The 19,587-nt window shown below is 39.1% G+C and overlaps 1 protein-coding gene across 1 annotated transcript in view; it reads left to right on the top strand.

The window, feature by feature from the left end:
* The window catches only part of TBC1D8B (TBC1 domain family, member 8B (with GRAM domain)), a 156,083-nt gene that overhangs the window by 26,163 nt on the left and 110,333 nt on the right, over positions 1-19,587 (top strand). Inside the window, exons 2-3 of the mRNA XM_006871052.1 lie at positions 11,425-11,535; positions 19,078-19,196. Coding sequence (XP_006871114.1) covers positions 11,425-11,535; positions 19,078-19,196 — 230 coding nt within the window. The remainder of the gene's footprint in view (positions 1-11,424; positions 11,536-19,077; positions 19,197-19,587) is intronic.

Below are 19,587 nucleotides of genomic sequence, written 5' to 3'. Positions count from 1 at the left end.
GCTCTGTGCACAGGGTAGATAAGCACGGGCAACTTAGACATTGACTACCTAAAATGAGGGGGCAATAGAGGCACGAAGTGAGTGGCTACAAGGTTTCAAGAAGGAGCTTAGTTTAAGAGTGTGGGGGGAAAGAAAGAGTCCTCACTGAATAGCTGTCCTCTTGTCTACATGGGTCTGGTGAAAGGAGATGGGGATACGATTTGTAAGATTCAATAGTGAATAACTGTTATCATGACTAATCGCGACTGTCACACTTGTAAAGGTAGAAGTTTTGTAACATAAAAAGGGGAGTGGTTGATCTTACAGTCCAGAAATGGAGGACCCTAGGACCATCAAGACAGGAACACACAAATAGAATGTGGGACCTTATCAAGAGAAGCAGCAGTGCCTGAGATGGAGGCAGAGATGGGGACATGGAGAGGCGGAGCGGCTGAGGACTCTAGATTCATCAACTAAGAAGAGAAGGACTAAGAACTGGTGGCCAGGAGCAGACTTGCAGAATGTGCCCTATGGAGATGTAAATTATTATATATGCCTTAGTGGGTTTTTTGTTTGTGTGTTTTTTTAAAAAGCTAAAGTGGATAGAGAAAAATACTTTCAACTGATGGTATATGGGGGGATTATAATCAATGTAATGAAACAAGTTATATGAATTGTTGAATGTGAAACTGATGATGTGCCCTGTAAACTTGCACTGAATCCACAATAAAAACCTTAAATTAAAAAGAAAAGAAAAAAAAATAAGCTGTACACAACAGAGACTACCTGTTACTTGAAGTCCATTCTGACCCACACTGTCCATCCTGTGCCATCTTCACAAGAGTTGTTATGTTTGAGCACATTGTTGCTGCTGCCACTGTTTCAGTCCATTTCATTGAGGGTCTTCCTCTTTTTCGTTGACCCTCCACTTTACCAAGCATGATGTCTTCTCCAGGGACTGGTCCTTCCTGACAACATGTCCAAAGTAGTAGAAACAGAGTCTCACCATTCTCATGTCTAAGGAGCACTCTGTTTGTACTTCTTCCAAGATATAATTGTTTGTTCTTCTGGCTGTCTGTAGGACTTTCAAAATTCTTTGCCAACACCATAATTCAAATACACTGATTTTCCTAAGGTCTTCCTTATTCAATGTTCAATTTTCACATGCATATGAAATGATTGAAAATACTATAGCTTGGGTCAGGTGCACCTTAGTCCGCAAAGTGATGTCTTTGTTCGTTAACTCTTTAAAGACGTCTTTTGCAGATTTGCCCAATGCAATATGTCATTTGATTTCTTGACTGTTGCTTCTGTGAAAGTTGATTGTGGATTCATGCAAAATGACATCTTTGAAGACTTCAATCTTTTTTCCATGCTATGTATCAGTCCAATTGTGAGGATTTTCTTTTTCTTTAAATTGAGATGCAATTCGTAAAGCCTTTGAGTTTCAGTATTTTGAGTCCTCTTTGCTTCCAGCAAGTAAGGTTGTGTATTCTGCATAGCTCAGGTCATTAATGAATCTTCCTCCAATTCTGATGCCATGGAATTCTTCATATAATCCACCTTTTCAGATTATTTGTTCAGCAGACAGATTGAATGAGTATGGTGAAAGGATACAACCATGATGTACACATTTCCAGATTTTAACTCAGGCAGTATCTCCTTGTTCTATTCTAACAACTGTTTCTTGATCTATGTGCAGATTCCCCATGAGCCCAATTAAGTGTTCTGGAATTCCCAGTCTTCACAATGTTAGCCATAGTTTATTATGATCCACACAGTTAAATGCCTTTGCATAAAGCACAAGTAAACATCTTTCCGATGTTCTCTGCTTTCAGCCAAGATCCATCTGACATCAGCAGTGATATCCCTTGTTCCATTTCCTCTTCTGAATTGGATTGAGTTTTTGGCTACGCACTGTCTATGTACTTCATCAACTTTTTGAATTATCTTCAGTAAAATTTTACTTGCATGTGACAATGATATTAAGTGATTTCCGCATTCCATTGGGTCATCTTTCTTTGGAATGGGCACGTATGGATCGCTTGTACTTGGCTGGCCAGGTAGCTGTCTTCTAGATTTCTTGGCATAGATGAGTGAGCACCTCCGGCATGGCATCAGTTTGTTGAAATCTTTCCATTTGTATCCTGTCAATTCCTAGAGCCTTGTTTTTTTAAAATGCCTTCTGTGTAGTTTGGACTTCTTCCTTCAATACCAGTGGGTTTTGATCATATGCTCCCTCTTAAAATGGTTGAACATCGACCAATTCTATGTATTCCGTCTATCTTCTTTGGATGTTTCCTGTGCCATTCAGTATTTTGCCCATAGACTCTTTTCAGTATTTTAAGGTGAGGTCTTTAGTTCTTTCAGCTTGGGAAATGTGTTCTTCTTTCCTTTTGGTTTTCTGACTCCAGGGTTTTGCACATTTCATTATAATACTTTATCTTCTTTATTATTTATTTAAAGTTTTTATTGTGACTTGAGTGAAAGTTTACTGGGCAGATCATCAGTTTCACATTCAACAAATCATATTCTGTTTCATTGCATTGATTACAATCCCCTCCATGTACCATCAGTTAACAGTATTACTTCTATTCCTGCTTTCTTTTTTTGATGTACACATTGTGGTTGTTATTGTTACATGCCATCAAGTTGATTTCAACCTGTAGCAGCCCTGTGTAGGGTTTACAAAGAATGGCTGGTAAGTTTGAACAGTCGACCTGCAGTCCAGCACATTAACCCACAGTGCCACACCAGAACTCCTACCACATGGAAAATATATATTTGTTTAAATATCCATAGGGTGCATTTTTCAAGCCAGCCTTCCCGCCCTAAGGCACAGCTGCTCTATCTATGCCAATTGCTTCTGCCATTGTCTCTGCTGTTACTTTCTTGAGCTGCCCTTTGAAATTTCCTGTTCAGCTATTTTACTTCATTATTTCTTTAGTTGTTTTAGTTTCTCTACTTTCAAGAGCAAATTTCAGTATCTATTCTGACATCCATTTTGGTCTTTTCTTTTTTCCTGTCTTTTAAATGACCTTATATTTTCTGTATGTATGATGTTCTTGATGTCATCCCACAACTCCGCTGGTCTTCAGTCATTAATATTTAATGTGTCAAATCTGTGAGATGGTCTCTAAATTCAAGTGGGATGTATTCCAGGTCATATTTTGTCTCTTGTGGACTTGTTTTAATTTTCTTCAGCTTCCGCCTGAAGTTGCTTATGAACAATTGATGATTTTTTCCACAGTCAGCCCCTTACCTTGTTTTGGCAGATGATATTGAGCTTCTCCATTGTCTCTTCCCACAGATGTAGTCATTTTGATTCCTATGCATTCCATTTGAGGAGGTCAGTGTATATAGTTTGCCTTTTATGTTGTTGATAAAAGTTTTTGCAATATATAAGTTGTTGGTCTTGCAAAATTCTGTCATGTGATCTCCAACACAGTTTCTATCACTGAAGCTGTATTTTCCAACTACTCATCCTTCCTGTTTGCTTCCAGCTTTCACATTCCAATTACCAGTGATTACCAATGCATCTTGTTCACTTTGATCAGTTTCAGACTGAAGAAGTTAGTATAATTCTTCAATTTTATCATTGGCTTTAGTATTTTGTGCAAAAAAAAATTGAATAATTGTGGTATTAACTGGTCTTCCTTGTTGTTGTTAAGTGCTGTACAATTGGTTTTGACTCATAGCGACCCTATATAGGGTTTCTGAGGCTGTAAGTCTTTGCAGGAGTGGAGCAGAAAGTCTCGTCTTTTTCCTGCAGAGCAGCTGGTAGGCTCAGATTGCTGACCTTGTGGTTCACATCTGCACTTTTGTCTTCCAGACAGCATTGTACTTCAAGATCTTGAAATGTTCTTTTTGACTATGAATGTAATGCTATTCCTCTTCAGTTTTTTGTTCCCAGCATGGTAAAACATATGATTGTCCAATTCAGTGGCCAATACCAATCCATTTCAGCTCCTTGACAACTTCAATCTTTTCTCCATTGATAAGAATATTGTTTATTGGTCCAGTGGTGAGGATTTTTGTTTTCTTGACATTGAGATGTAATCCATATCGAAGGCTGTGCTCCTTAATCTTCATCAGTAAATGTTTTAAGTCCTCTTCACTTTCAGCAAGCAAGGTTGTATCATCTGCATATCGTAGGTTGTTAATGAGTCTTCCTCCAATCCTAATGCCACATTTTTCTTCATAGAACCCAGCTTCTCAGATTATTTGCTCAGCATGCAGGTTGAATAAGTATGGTGAAAGAATACAACCTTGTCACACACCTTTCTTAATTTTAAAACATTCAGTGTTCCTTTGTTCTGTTCGAACAACTGCTTCTTGGTCCAGGTACAGATTCCTGATGAGTACAATGAAGTACAGATTCCTGATGAGTACCGTGGAATACTCATACTCCGCAGTGTTGTCCATAGCTTGTCATGATCAACACCATCGAAAGCCTCATGGAGGTAGTCACTTTAAATACTAATAAAGAGGGAAGAAGTCTTCACATCAAGTATTAATGCTATCCCCTCTGTACACAGGGTAGTAGGGATGGGCAACTTAGACATTGGCTACTTAAAATGAGGGGGCAATAAAGGCACAAAGTGACTGGTTTACAAGGTTTCAAGGGGGAGTTTAGTTTAAGAGTGTTTTGGGGAAGAAAGAGTCCCCACTGAATAGTTTTCATCTTGTCTAGATGGGTCTGGTTAAGAGATGGGATAAGATTCTTAGGATTCAATAGTGAGTAATAGTTACCATGACTAATTGCGACTGTCACAATTGTAAAGGAGAAGTTTTGTAACAAAAACGGGGGAGTAGTTAATCTTACAGTCCAGAAACAAAGGACCCTAGTACCTTCAAGGGAGAAGAGCACAAGCGTAATGCGGGACCTTATCCAGAGAAGTAGCGACACTAGAGATAGAGGCAGAGATGGGGACATGGAGAGAGGGAGCAGCTGAGGACTCTAGACTGGGAAGAGAGGGACTAAGAGATAGTGGCCAGGAGGAAGATTAGCATAATGTGCCCTTTGAGTGGTATAAATTATTATATATGCCTGAGTGTTTAAAAACAAAGGTGCTAAAGTGAATAGAGAGAAATACTGTTAACTGATGGTACATGGAGGGGATTGTAATTTTGATGAAACAAGTTGTATGACTTGTTGAATGTAAAACTGATGATCTGCCCTGTAAACTTTCACTCAATCCACAATAAAAACTTTTAAAACACACACACACACACACAAAGAATCCACCTGACCACCGAAAAGGATTAGTCAACAATAATCATTGTTGTGGTTGTGTGCCACTGAGTCAGTTATGACTCATAGTGATGCAGTATAGGATTTCCAAGGCTGTAGCGGAAAGCTTCATCTTTCTCCCCTGGAGCAGCTAGTAGATTTGAACTGCTGACCTTTGGTTACCAGCCCAGTTTGTAATACACTACACTACCAAGGCTTCTTATTTTCTTGTGGTAGAACCTTGCTTTTTTATTATCTCGCAATAGCATTTAATAAGGAGCCTAGTTGGCACTATGTGAAGATTATAGCCTAGAAAACCCAAATGGGACAATTCTATGCTGTCCCATAGGATTGAAAATCAACTTTCATGAGTTGAAAATCAACTTGAGGTCACCTAACAACAACAACAAAGTATTGCACATAAATTATGGTGGTGAATTTCCTTTGAAATTTGGGTGTGACTTGCATAGCAGAATACTACCAAAACCCTCTAGAACTTTGTTGTTGTTGTTATATACCTTGGAGTCGGTTACCGATTCATAGTGACCCTGTACAGAGTTTCCAAGGTAGTTTCGAACTGCAGGCCTTGAGGTTAGCAGCCCGATTCGTAACCACTACGCTACCAGAGCTCCTTTCTAGAGCTTTACCAGGGTTTAAAATACTGTTTTTTTACTTATTCATTCAACAGATAGTTGTTAACTTCTTGAGCTTTTCCATTTTTTGTTCATCCATGCAGCTGACAGTATCTATTCTCGTTTGTATTTAGGGTAGCTGTAGGATTTTCCATGTATGGGCTGATTCATGTCTTTGTCAGATGATGAGCCTCTGTGTATGAGTATATAGAAAAGCAACCCAAGTCATCTACTTGTTTTCTTGTGCTTTTAGAACTCAGATGTTGGCACATATTAATTTCTGAATGACTTTCAGGGACTTGATGATTTCAGCTTAATGAGCTGAAGTGACTGGAAATTTATTCTAGCACCAGCTTCCAAATTATTTGTTGCATAGTTTTATGCTAATTGCTTCTTTTAAATGCACTTTTAAAAAACCGACTATTTCCCCCCCTACATCTTGTAAGGCACCTATAATCTTGCATGTATTTCTCCTGACAAAAATTATCTTTCTTGTCAGTTTTTTTGTCTCCCTTGTCTCCAGCCTCAGAGTCTTATTTCAGATAAGTGATGGATATGATATCTCTCAAGAATGATATCTAATGGACTCCTTCTTCTTTCCACCCTGCCACCTTATACATCCACATGCCCACTGTTAGTTTTCAGCTGAACCAGTCTTTTCTTTACCTCTATATTCTTACTCCCATTCTCCTAATACTTACTACCTTTTCTAGTGTATGTAAATAAGGAAATAGGATTTAGATAGTTTTATTTTAAAAGTGGTGTAAAGGTGGTGTGGCCCTGTGGGTTGATGCACTGGACTACAAAGTCAGTTTGAACCGCAAGGTCAGTGGGTCAAGCTCCCAGCCACTCCTCGGAAACCCTATTCAGGGTCGCTATGGGTCGGAACAGACTCAACGGCACTTAACAACAACAACAACAAAGGTGAAATGAAGGGGTCCTGGTAGTGCAGTAAGTAAGCACTCAGCTGTTAGTCAAAAGATCTGTGGTTTGAACCTACCTAATGCTTCATAGGAGAAAGACTTAGCTGTCTATCTTCTTACAGATCCTAACCTTGGAAACCCTATGAGGCAGTTCTACTCTGTCCCTACAGTTGATATAATTAAGAATCAATTTGGATAAAACATATTTTGAGGTTGGAAGGTGAAATAAATTGTTTTGCGCCCAGATTTGAAAATATTTTTTTGTGTGTGAAATTGGTGAAGGTTTACAGAGAAAATCTGTTTTCCATTCAACAATTAATTAATACATATTTTGTTTCATGTCATTAATTGTAATCCCCACAATGTAACGTCACTTATCCTACTTCCTCCCTGCGTTTCCTATTTCCAGTTATCCTCCTTTCTGAACTTTTTCTGGGTAAATGCTGCCATTTTGATCTCAAATGGTTGATTATTCTAAGATGTATATACCTCCTTAGTGCTATTGTTCCATATTTATAACTATTGTTTGGCTCAGAATTGAGCTATGGGGGTGAATTCATTTCCAGACCTAAAGGGTGACTAAGGGCCATAGTCTTGGGGATCTAACCACTCTTTATCTGATCAGTAAGCCTGGTCCTTTTTTTTTTTCTTTTCTTTTTTCTTAATGATTTTGAGTTTCGTTTCACATTTTTCTTCTACTCTAGCCAGGACCTTCTAATATCCCTTTCAGAGGAGTTGCCTAGTGCCAGGCACCATCTAGTTTGCCTGGTCTCATAGTGGTGGAGACTAACATTCATGTGTTCCATTAGTCCATTAGACAAATTGTTTCCAGGCATTGTCAATTTTCACTAGTCGTCTTTCCTCCACACAGAGAAAATCAATAGTTTCATCTTAGATGGTCACTCATGAGCTTTTAAAACCCCAGTTGCTATTCACCAAAGGAGGATGGTGAACATTGGCATTGCAAAGTGTGTAGCGCCAATTGAACTTGGTATCCTCTGAGACCATGGTCCTGAGCCCCCAAGTCCAGCAACACATTCCCTCAAGGTGCTTGGTTATGTCTAAGATGTTTTTATGATTTTGCCCCCTGTATGCACCACCACATTCATGGATATATTTGCAGCAAAAGTAAATACCCATGTGCAAAATTATTCTGTCAAACCTGTATTTGTGAGTATACTGCTGCTCCCCTTCCCACACCTGTTCATCCTGCATGTCTATCCATGCATTTACTCTCTGATCACTGTTATTGTGGGATTGTATATAAAGCAGTATTTACCCCTGATGCCTTTAACTCTTGTACTCCTCTGTGTCTTCTCCTGCTTCCATCCTTTTTTGCTCAGGTTAATATATGTATACCCACTAAGATGTAATCTACCCTCCCTGTTGATTGCCTTTTGCTCTCACTCTTAACTTACTTTTGGAACATTTTCTCTCTCCTGCCTTCAAACTGAGAACATTCTCCTTGTCTTTTTTCCATTTCCTGAGTAATTTCAATCATACCACTCTTTAAGACACTATTTGTATATGTTAAGCCCCCACTTTTCTTTCCTTTTCCTTGACCTCTTAGTCAAATCTCCTAATTTCTCAGTTATTATGTCACTTTGAACATGATAAAATTTTACTCCTTTTATTCCCAAACTCTCCAGTAATTCCATCTTTATTACTTGAAGTATAATTATTTTCTGTGTTCCTCCTCCTCATTTCTATTCTATTTCCTACAAGATCTTCACATTCAGAATCGCTGACTTGTATGAGGTATATAACCCCCTTGCAGTAAACAATTTGACCTTTGGTCTTGATTCCTGTGAGTTGCACAACACCTGAGGCCAATGAGTAGGGGGAGGGGGGACTCACCAGAACCAGAGGAAGCACCTGAGGGCCTGATGCTGACTCATATATGCCTCTGGAGAAATGATGCAATCTATCCTGGTCACTTGGGGAGGCCAGTAAAAACCTTGATAGATGGAAGCTTAGTGGAGCTTTCTGGGTTGGGAGAGGGAGGGTAAGCGTGCTCCCTGGAGACATGGAAACTGAGCCAAGATCCCTACCAGACCTTGCCCTCTACCTCTGTGTTTGTATCATGTTTTATTAAAGATTAAAAATAACCCTTCCCCTGGAATTTGTGAGTCATTCCATTGAATTATCCAACCTAAGAAACAGAGAAAGGGCTGGTACCTGCTGACCTAACCCTGGGTAAATGGGGATGAGAGAGAAAGGGACATTTGGAGCAAGCACCTGGGTTCTGAACTGACCAAGAAAGGGAAGCTAAGATTTCTGCAGGACTCAGTTGGCCTGTAGAGTGGGATTTATTATGCATCATTTATTGAGCATCAGAGGTAGATGATCTCAGCCTCCTTAGACTGATTTGCACTGCAAGTAGGGTTAGCTAGAGACAATCCTGCCTGTGCACTGCGTTATGTGATTTCTAGTTCTTAAACAAAATCTTCCATCCATACCCTAGTTGTTGTTGTTGTTTTTAATTCATATCAGATAGCTTCTTTCCTCTCTAATTTGCACTCATTGCTATTGCCAAAATTTTCTTTCTTTCTTCTTTTTCCCCACTATCTATACCCTGTCAGATTGCTAATTGATATTAGATGCTGCATTTTGGACAGCTCCTTTTCCTTTTATTTGTTTAAGCACTGGACTGTTAACTACAAGGTCAGCAGATCAGATGCACCAGCTGCTCCTTGGACATTCTCTACAGGACACTATGAGTCAGAACTGACTCAACAGTTCTTGACAACTAAAGCACATTTCTCTGTATCTCTTTGTTCCATCTCCCCTTCTTATTTACCCACCTCTATCCTTGTAATTTCTTTTTGACCCAAACCAATTCTGCCTTTTAAGAGATGAATGTAATCTGCTTATGGGGCCGTGGTGAAATTCTCACCCCCCATGTTAGAGACATTTCCAGTCATGTGCCTTGTGTTGCTATGATGCTGAACAGGTTTTAGCAGAGCTTCCAGACTAAGTCAATCTAGGGAGAAAGGCTGGGTGATCTACTTCCTAAAATAAGACAATGGAAACTCTATGGATCACAATAATGCAGTCTGCAACTGAACATGGGGGTGATACAGGACCAGGTAGCATTTCCTTTCATTGTGCATGGACATCACCATTGTTGTTGTTATGTGCCATGGAGTCAGTTCCAACTCATAGCGACCCTGTACAGGGTTTCCGAGGCTGTGAATCTTTATGGGAGTAGAAAGCCTCATCTTTCTCCCACGGAATGGCTGGTGATTTCGAACTGCTGACCCTGCGGTTCGCAGCCTGATTCGTAACCACTACGCTACCAGAGCTCCTTGGACATCACAATTAGTTGGGGGCTAAATTAATGACATCTAACAACAACAGTAAGGAGCTCTGGTAGCATAGTGGTTTATGAATCAGGCTGCTAGCCTCAAGGTCGGCAGTTCAAAACCACCAGCTCTTCCACCGGAGAAAGAGAGGCTTTCTACTCCCGTAAAGATTTACAGCCTTGGAAACCCTGTACAGGGTCACTATAAGTCAGAAATGACTCCACGGTACTTAACAACAACAGTAACATGCCGGTAATAACGTCTTATCTCACATATACCAAGCTACTTATATTCTGAGTACTAGAGTCCACATTTTCATTTGCTATACACACAGCCATATAAAGCAAATATATAAGTGTTGCAGATATATTGTGAGATTTGAATAATCGAGACAGCCTTATCCTTACTGAAAGATAAATTTCTCAAACACTGTTTGCATAGGCAAGCTCTGGTGGCATAGTGGGTTACATGTTGGCCTACTAACCAAAAGGTCAGCAATTCAAATCCACCAGCTGCTCCACAGGAGAAAGATGAGGCTTTTTACTCGTGTGAAGATTGCAGTCTTGGAAACCCAATACAGAGTCACTATGAGTCGGAACCAACTCAACAGTACATAACTACCACCACCACTCACATAGGCATACTTCATTCAGAATGTTTTTTCTGCTTGTTTGTGTTTTCTTTAGGAAAACAAATCTCTGTAGGGACTCTTTGAACAAAAATAGTAATTTACAATAAATGCATTATAGAGAGACAGAGCAACAGAGGGCTATATGCCCTTTGGACATTTAAACGAATATATATTTTCAATGTGGTATGTGTACATCAAAAAAAAAAAAGTAATAGAGGTAAATACTGTTATCTAAAGATGTCTGGAAGGGATTTTAGTCATTGTAATGATCTGCTGATACTAAGCTTCGTCTCTCATACTTTGGACATATTGTCCGGAGGAAACAGTCACTGGAGAAGGATGTCATGCTGGGTAAGGTGGAGGGTCAAAGAAAAAGAGGAAGACCCCTAACGAGATAGATCAGCCAGGTGGCATCATTGATGGCGTCAAGTGTGGCAGCGGTAGTGAGGTTGGCTCAAGATCGGACATTGTTTCATTCTGCTGTGCATGGGGTCACTATGAGTCGGTTCCGACTCGATGGCACCTGACAACAACAACAATGATCTGCTGAATGTAAAACTGATGATCTGCCCTGTAAACCTTCACTCACTCAATTCATAAAAGCTTCAAAATAAAATGAAACAAAACAAAAGATAAATGCATTAATTGGTTCTCCCATGATGTGATACTGATTTTTATGTAGTTCTTATAAAATCCTTATTTCAACCATCTCTTTCCACAGGGCTTCTGGTTGGAACTCTTGATTCAGTCTTAGATTCTACTGCTAAAGTAGCTCCATTTCGCATTCTACACCAAACACCAGATTCTCAAATTTACTGGTCAATTGCATGTGGTAAGTATGCTTTTTGAAATATACAAATCAATAATAAATAAGGATACTAAGACATTGAATATTTAAACTTAGTAGTTAAACTAGGGCATTTAAAATTTTGCTACTTGTTGGTGTCCTGGTATGGTACTGTAGGATAAGCACTGGACTGCTAACCACAAAGTTGGCAGTTCAAACCCACCATCTACTCCTTGGAAACCCTATATAGGGTCTTTATGAATCAGAACCAACTTGATGGCACTTAACAACAACCCTTGTTTTGAGATTTAAAACAAGTTAAATGTGCGACTCTGTTTTCCCAGAGTAGCAAGACATCTACTTGTTTATTTAAGGAGGATTACGGATTATTGGAGTCCTGATGTGTAGCTTTAGGATAAGCACTCGACCTCAAGGTCAGTTTGAACTACAAGGTCATCGGTTCAAACTCACCAGTCATTCCTTCGAAATAATAAACAGGGTCGCTATGAGTCAGAACCAACTCAATGGCACTTAATAACAACAGCAGATTATTAGGATTTTTTTATTGTGACTTTAATGAAGGTTTACAGAACAAATCATTTTTTTAACATTCACATTTTATTGCACTATAAAGAAAGCCTTCAAGACTTTCAAAAGTAGAAATGATGTAAATATTCTGATTCTAATAAAATGAGAAATGAATATCAAAATCTAGAACATTTTATATTTTTCCCCAATGATTTTTTGTTGTTATTAAATGGTTTTTTTTTGTGTGTTGGAGGGGGGTGTTTTTTTAAGCTTTCATTGTGAATTGAGTAATAGTTTACATGGGAGAACATCAGTTTTGCACTCATCCTATCGTATTTTGTTTCATTACAATGATTACAATCCCGTCCATGCATCATCATTTAACAGTATTTGCTTCTATTCCCTATGTTTTTTAGGTGGTTGGGTTTTTTTGTTTTGGGGAAATTCTTTTTATTTATTTTTGATGTACACAGAAGCACTCAGGAATATATAATCATTTAAACAACCAAAGGGCTCATTCTGCAAGCCTGCCTTCTGGCCGCCAGCACACAGCCTTTCTCTTTCCATGAGTCTATAGAGTCCTCAGCTGCTCCATCTCTCCATGTCATCATCTCTGCCTCCATCTCTGGTGTCACTGCTTCTCTTCTGCTCATACTCTTCTCCCTTGATGGTCCTAGGGTCCTCTGTTCCTGGAATGTAAGATTAACTACTCCCTCCTTTATGTTATAAAACTTCTACCTTAACGGTTGTGAGGCTCACAATTAATAATGATAACAATTATTATTGAATCACAAGACTCATAACCATTTCCTTTCACCAGACCCATCTAGACAGGATGAAAACTATTCAGTGGAGAGTCTACCTTCCCTGCACACTCTGAAATTAAACTCCCTCTTGAAAACTTGTAAGCCAGCCACTTCGTGCTTTTATAGCTCCCCCCGCCCCATTTTTAGGTAGCCAATGTCTAATTTGCCCATCCCTATCAACCCTGTATACAGAGGGGATAGGTTTGATCCATGATGATGTGAAGACTCCTTCCCTCTAAGTTGGTATTTTGAGCTACATCCATAAGTATAGATCAAGCTCATCAAAATGTAGCAATTTACACTTGCTTCCTTTATCAAATTTCTGTGTCTTCCTATAGTCGAGCTCTGGTCATCAAGCCATCGAAGCTAGGTTAAATGGGCACTACCTGCAATACCTGCAAATTTGGGTGTTCTTGTGTGTCTCCCCATACATACTTTATATCAGTTGTATGCTTCGCTCTCAGCTCTAGCCCTCCCTGGCTTGGTCAGTGCCCGTGAGCTCTGGAGTTCCCAAGTCTCCCCAAACTTGGGACCAAGCAGCCCTTCCTCTTCTCTCTCTCATCTCGAGGTCGACAGGAGTCTATGGAACGTGGTCAAACTCAGCCCATATCTTCATTACTGACTTTTCCCCACTGCCATTCAAATGTAGACCAATGTGGTCACCAGTGAGCTCATATGCCTGCTCATCTGTTCCCTTTGATTTTCAGTCTTAGATTGAGGTTTGTCCTGGAGGGGCTTGATTGCTTGCCTTAATGGCTACCTGGCAAACAGCTTGCTTGCTTTTGTTTTTTATTTTGTTTTTGTTTTTCTGCTGGTCTTTCTTTCAGGAAGTATCTTCTGTTCCTCTAGCTGCTGCAGCCTGGTTTGCATGTACTTTCAAGTGGGAATGTCCCACCTCAGAAGATTCTGTATGGGGATCAGTATTCCACCTAAGGTCCTATACAGTACAGGTTTCCACAGGAAACCTATTTCACTGGGCAAGTTCTAGAACCCCTTTTAGGTATTCCAATCAGTTATAGACTGAAAACAGACTTACAAGATTTCTGTAATCATGTTTCCTGATATTCCTTTCTCTCCCCCTCAAGTAGTTCCAAGGTTGAGCATACATCACTATTTACCTCTCCCATTTCGCTCCTGAAAACCTATCTAAATGTTCCCCTGTCTACCTTGTTCTTCCATTCCCCTCCCCTTCTTGTGTAATGCCATCCCCAACACCTGAATTATAATATGTCTATCCCCTAACCTGTGCTCTATATTCTATTAACTTTTTTTCTCCATTTAAAACAGTCTATTTTATCCTGAAATCTACCTGACCTCCTTGTCACCTGGATCTCTGTTCCTGTATTTTTCCTTGCTTTCACATTGTAATTGTTTTGATCATGGACTCACCTCCCAGATCCTCTGAATTTGTTCTTGTAGTTTTTTCTGTTCTAGACTCCTCCATCTGTCGATTAAGTTCCGGGTAGTGCTACCACATATGTCAATCTCTGGTTGTCTGTTCTTGTTGGTTCTCAGTCAAAAGCACTCCCTTTAGGATGTTTTGAAGTTTTGGGTTGGCTTTGACAAAGTCCCTTAGCTTCTGTTTATACTGGAATGTTTTATTACACCATCATATTTAATTGAAAGCTTTGCTGGGCAGATGATTGTTAATTGGCAGTTTTTTTTCCTTCAGGGTTTTATGTATGTCTCCCCAATTCTTTCTTGCCTGCATGGTTTCTGCTGAGAGATCAGAGCTTAATGTTATTTGCTTGCCTTTTTAAGTAACACTTCTCCTTCCCCTAGCGGCTTTCAGGATTCTCTCCTGTTTTTGCTTTTGGAGAGCTTGATTATGATATGTCTTAGTGATTTTCTTTTGGGGTCTATCCTTTGTGGGATTCATTCAGCTTCTTGAACGCATATCTTTTCATCTTTAGGGAAGACGTCTATTAGGGAAATTTCTTCCAGCAGTTCTCCAACTGTCTCCTCTGTGGTCTTCTATGATCCTTGCTGTTCCAGAATTCCAGTAATCCTCAGGTTATTCTTCTATATGTTGTCCCACATGAATCTTACACTCTCTTCAGATTTTTTAATTCTTTTTTCTGCTTGCAGTATTAAGAGATTTGTCTTGCAGCTCACTGGTTCTGCCTTCCATCTCTTCAATTCTGCTCCTTTGCCCGTTCAGTGTATTGTCCTATTGTCCATTTCTGATATTTTATTGTTAATTATTTGGACTGATTGTTTTTTTTTTTTTTGCAGGTGTTGAATTGTTTCCAATGCCATTTCTATCTTATTCAATTGTTCCTGTAGTGCTTTCCTGACTTCTTTGTTTTTCTCAACCCCTTGGTGGAGCAATTGGATTCACTTCAATATCAGTTCCAAAGCCTGCCCTCTTTCTAATGGGAAGTCTAGGTCTACCTCCAGCTCATTTGTTTCAACTACTCCCTCTTGTTTCTGGACATGTGCTGAAATCTTCTGTTATTTTGGGGGCATTTTCAATAATTAGATATGTTTTCAATGCTTAGATGAATGTTGGTGTATTATTAATCTTTCTGAGATTACCCCCAGGTAGATGTGATCAAAATATGGGCTCCCTTTTTACTTCTCTTATTACTCAACTCAGAGTAATTTTAGCAAGTGTTGGCTATCTATCTGGTGTATAGCAGTTGGTATTGACTCTTGCCTGCGTGGTGGGATTTTAAAGGGTGCGATTGTAGCTTGGGTATATGACAGTAATTGCTGTTTCTTCTTGGGTAACATAGGAAGATCAAAATCTCCCCCCTGCCCTCCCCAGGTAAAAGGGGAACCAAAAAAAATACAAAAAACAAAATCATCACACCAAAAAACAGATTGGACACTAAAGTCTATAATCACCACAAAACAAGCAAACAAAAAATAGAAAGAAAAAGAAACCTGTAGCAAAGTATGATTAAGACTTTAACACCCCTCTCTTGGCTTGTTGCCTTCAAGGCTGCCTGAGAAATTTCAAGATGTTACTATTGATCCTTATTACGGAACTCAAGACTTAATTTTTGGCCTCTTTCCATTTTTGTCTGTTTCTCTCCATCTCTTCAAGCTCATTCAGGCGTTACTCTTAGTGAGAAACAGCCCAGGTCTGGCTTGAGCCATTTTGGGTGACCCTTCCGTTTTAAGATGTTCCTGTTGACTCCTCCCCCTTCTTCAATTCTGGGCCCAGTGGACTTTTCTGAGCTGATCTGTGCGCAGTAGAACCCTCCAGGGGCGGGGGGTTGTCCACTCACTTAGGCACCCCCTGTAGTCACTAGAGAGAGAGACAAATGAACAGAAAAAAGATGTTCATACCTTTCTTTCTTTAACTCTGACGATTGGCCAGACCCCTGAAATGGGAGCTCTCCCCTGCCCTTCAGGTCTGTCAAGCCCAATATGGCCCTCTGGGACCTGCTGGCAACCGCAGATCAGAAAATACTACCTTTTTTTTTTTTTTTAACTTCTGCTACATTTTCCACTAGTAGTAAACCTTCAAGCCTTCTAAATATTCCTTTATATGTAGTTCAGAGTTCGGGGACCATCCCCTGAACCTGCTTAGTCCGGTATTCTGTGTTATTACTGGTGGAGGTCTACACAGCAACTCTCCCTAATCCACTGTTAAGCCAGAAGTCCTGTTACGATTTTTTTTAAAGCATGTGTTTCAGTAATGCTGATTCAGAACAGATTTAGTCAGTGCTATTGCTTTATGTTCTGGTGTGGCATCGTAGGATAAGCACCAAACTGCGAACCACAAGGTTGGTGGTTTAAACCCACCCAACTACTCCTTGGAAACCCTATGCAGTGTCGTTATGAGTTGGGAAAGACACAACGGCACTGAACAACAGCAACATTGCCTTCTGACTCTCTTTATCAGCTTGTTTTTCTTGTCTCCCCCCATTGCTAAGAAAGATGGGAACTTTCCCATGGTATTTGTTATTTCATCCCTAATAGTTAATGATGAGAATCTGAAGCTAACTGGGAGCGCCAAATTTAAGAGTTGTCTCCTATGACTATGTTGTTGTTGTTGTTGTTAAGTGCCGTCGAGTCGGTTCCGACCCATAGCGACCCTGTTACTATAGAAGCCTGAAAAGATCTTTTTTGATCATGCCCCTCTTTCTTACTAAAGGTGTGATAGCCCTGAAACATGAAGAAATGTGTTGTAGGTAGTAGTACATATTCATCCATGCTGAAGTGGTTCAGATGCTTCTGCTTAAATGTTGTGGATAGATAAGAAATTAAGATATCCTTACAAAACAGTTCCTTATTAAGCAGTTAAAAAATAAGATGACAGTTTATTTTTTATTTATAATGTTGGTCTCATTAGAATCCCAGAATTTTGCAAGTTTAATGTTGAAAGACTATCATTTTCATTCTTCTCTTCTCCCACTATCTTAAGATAAAGATGTTCTTTGAAAAGAAAATCATGTGAATTTCTAGACAGTTCACATGTGTATGTGTATTCAGCATGCATTTTTTTAAGGTGTGGCTTTAAAAAATGTATTTACCTCAAATTTCTTTTATTGTTGCTTGTTGTTAAGTACCACAGAGTTGGTTCCGACTCGTGGCGACCCTGCACAGGGTTTCCGAGGCTGTAAACCTTTACGGGAGCGGAAAACCTCTCCTTCCTCCCGTGGAACGGCTGGTAGTTTCAAACTGCCAACCTTGATGTTAGCAGCCCAATTCGTAACCACTACGCTACCAGAGCTCCTTTTTATTGTTGCTAGTGACCTATTAAATTGATTGCTGTTTAAACTAAATGAAGATGTTATATCTGTTGCCATCACTAGAATTATACACTTTAGCTCTAAATCTGGTTGATAGAAATTATTTGCAGAAAAATATCCAATGTATTCTTGTTGAAATTTAAAGGATATTGTGTAACGTATTTTCCCCAAATAAACCTGATGCAGAAACATTATAGTAGTTAGTTACTAATATAGCTTCCTTATACCTAGCAGACCAAAATGAAGGCCTTAAAATGTTATTACATTACACTTGGCTTAGCGGCTTTAGTAATATGCATCAATTTTAACTGAATTATGAGAAATGGTTTTTCAGTGTCAATAATTTGTTTTCATGTATCAGTCTTCATACATCATAAAACCTAGGTAGAAGTCAGGACATTTCATTTGAATGAGATTTGAAGCCACAGTGTTGGGAATTGATATATACTGACATGTTGCTTTTCAAACCAAAGCAGCCAGAATGGCCTGTAATACTTAATCTGACCCTCTTAATGAGATTTCTGTTACTTAATTAAGTATGTTAACAAATGGGGTGTTGTGAATCCTAACGTCTATGCTTGTGGTTTGGAGTCCTGGTGTGGTACTATAGGATAAGCACTGGAGTGCTAACCACAGTGTTGGTGGTTCAAACAACACAGGGTCACTGTGAGTCAGAATCAACTCAGTGGCTCTTAACAACAACATGCCTATTGTTACTAACCCATTTGGGAATGGGTAGTCTTTGTTATGTTAATGAGGCATACTTAGTGTAGGTTCTCTCTTGAGTTCATCTCTTTTGAGATATAAGTGAGATTAAACAAGCAAGCAAGAGAAGCAAAGGTGGGGGAAGAGAGATGCCAAGCCACATAAAGATTGTTTTGGAGCTCAGAGGGACAAGGACCTACCTCCAGAGCCAACAGAAAGTAAGCCTTCCCTTAGAGCTGGCACCCTGAATTCTGACTTCTAATCTGCTAAACTCTAAGAAAGCAAATTTCTGTTGTTAAAGCTACCTGTTTAAGGTTTTCTGTGATAGCATCACTAGATAAACTAAGAACGTGGAATGTCTGAGTATAGGCTTCACACTTTCTGAAATAGAATGGCCACAGTTGAAATCCACATCTTTACACAGTGTGCACAAGATTATCATGTGCATACTGTTTTCAGTCACAGAGTATTTGAAGACCAAGGATTGAATTACATGTATGTATTTCCTGGTACTCTATATAATCTCTTAAAAGATACTGTTTACTCTAGATACCAGTTAGTGGCATCTTGCTTTCAGAATTTTATGTCTTTTCTCTTGATTTGTATTTAGTTTTTTATTCTTTCATTAAGTATTTTATTCTTTCTACTTATAATGAGAAATACTACTGATAACCCATATACAGGAATGAATCGAGAATAAATATGCTACTTTTTTTCCTATATGGTCATAATTTTAATAAATTAACAGATATGTCATTTATTTGAAAACTAAGCCTTTAAACTACAAAAGTTTTGCTCTAGAGTTTTCCTTGAGTTTCTAATTCTTTTGAGTTATTAATCAGGAGCCAACAGAGAAGAAATAACCAAGCATTGGGATTGGTTGGAACAAAATATCATGAAGACCTTATCTGTGTTCGATTCAAATGAAGATATTACTAATTTTGTACAAGGAAAGATCAGAGTAAGTGTCGTGTATATTTTTTGTAGATAGAATGAATACTAAACTGTGTGATCCTTGATGAGGGTCAGAGATTGAATGGCAGGCAAATCATTGTTTTCCTGGAAGTTTCCAGGACTGGTCAAGTATGTATATGAATGTCACAATCAATGCTAAGGAAAATTGTCAGGTCAGTGGTTTGTCTTTGGTGCCATTGTAAGTGTTTTTAGGAGTTCTTAATTTCAGTATCTCTTGAATTTGGAGTTTGAATGAACCCTTAGGTTATTCAGAGGGATGTACTTAGTGCCTATATTTGAGATAATATCTTTTGAGGTATTAGAAAAAGCTTAATTACAAAACTGAAGAAAACCCTCTGACCTTTATATGAAGAGAATAATGTGTGTGCACACATATA

Source organism: Chrysochloris asiatica, unplaced genomic scaffold (genome assembly GCF_000296735.1).
Source record: "Chrysochloris asiatica unplaced genomic scaffold, ChrAsi1.0 scaffold00159, whole genome shotgun sequence".
Taxonomy (NCBI): domain Eukaryota; kingdom Metazoa; phylum Chordata; class Mammalia; order Afrosoricida; family Chrysochloridae; genus Chrysochloris; species Chrysochloris asiatica.
The sequence above is the reverse complement of the archived record's forward strand: the minus strand, read 5'-3'. Positions and strand labels throughout refer to the sequence as shown.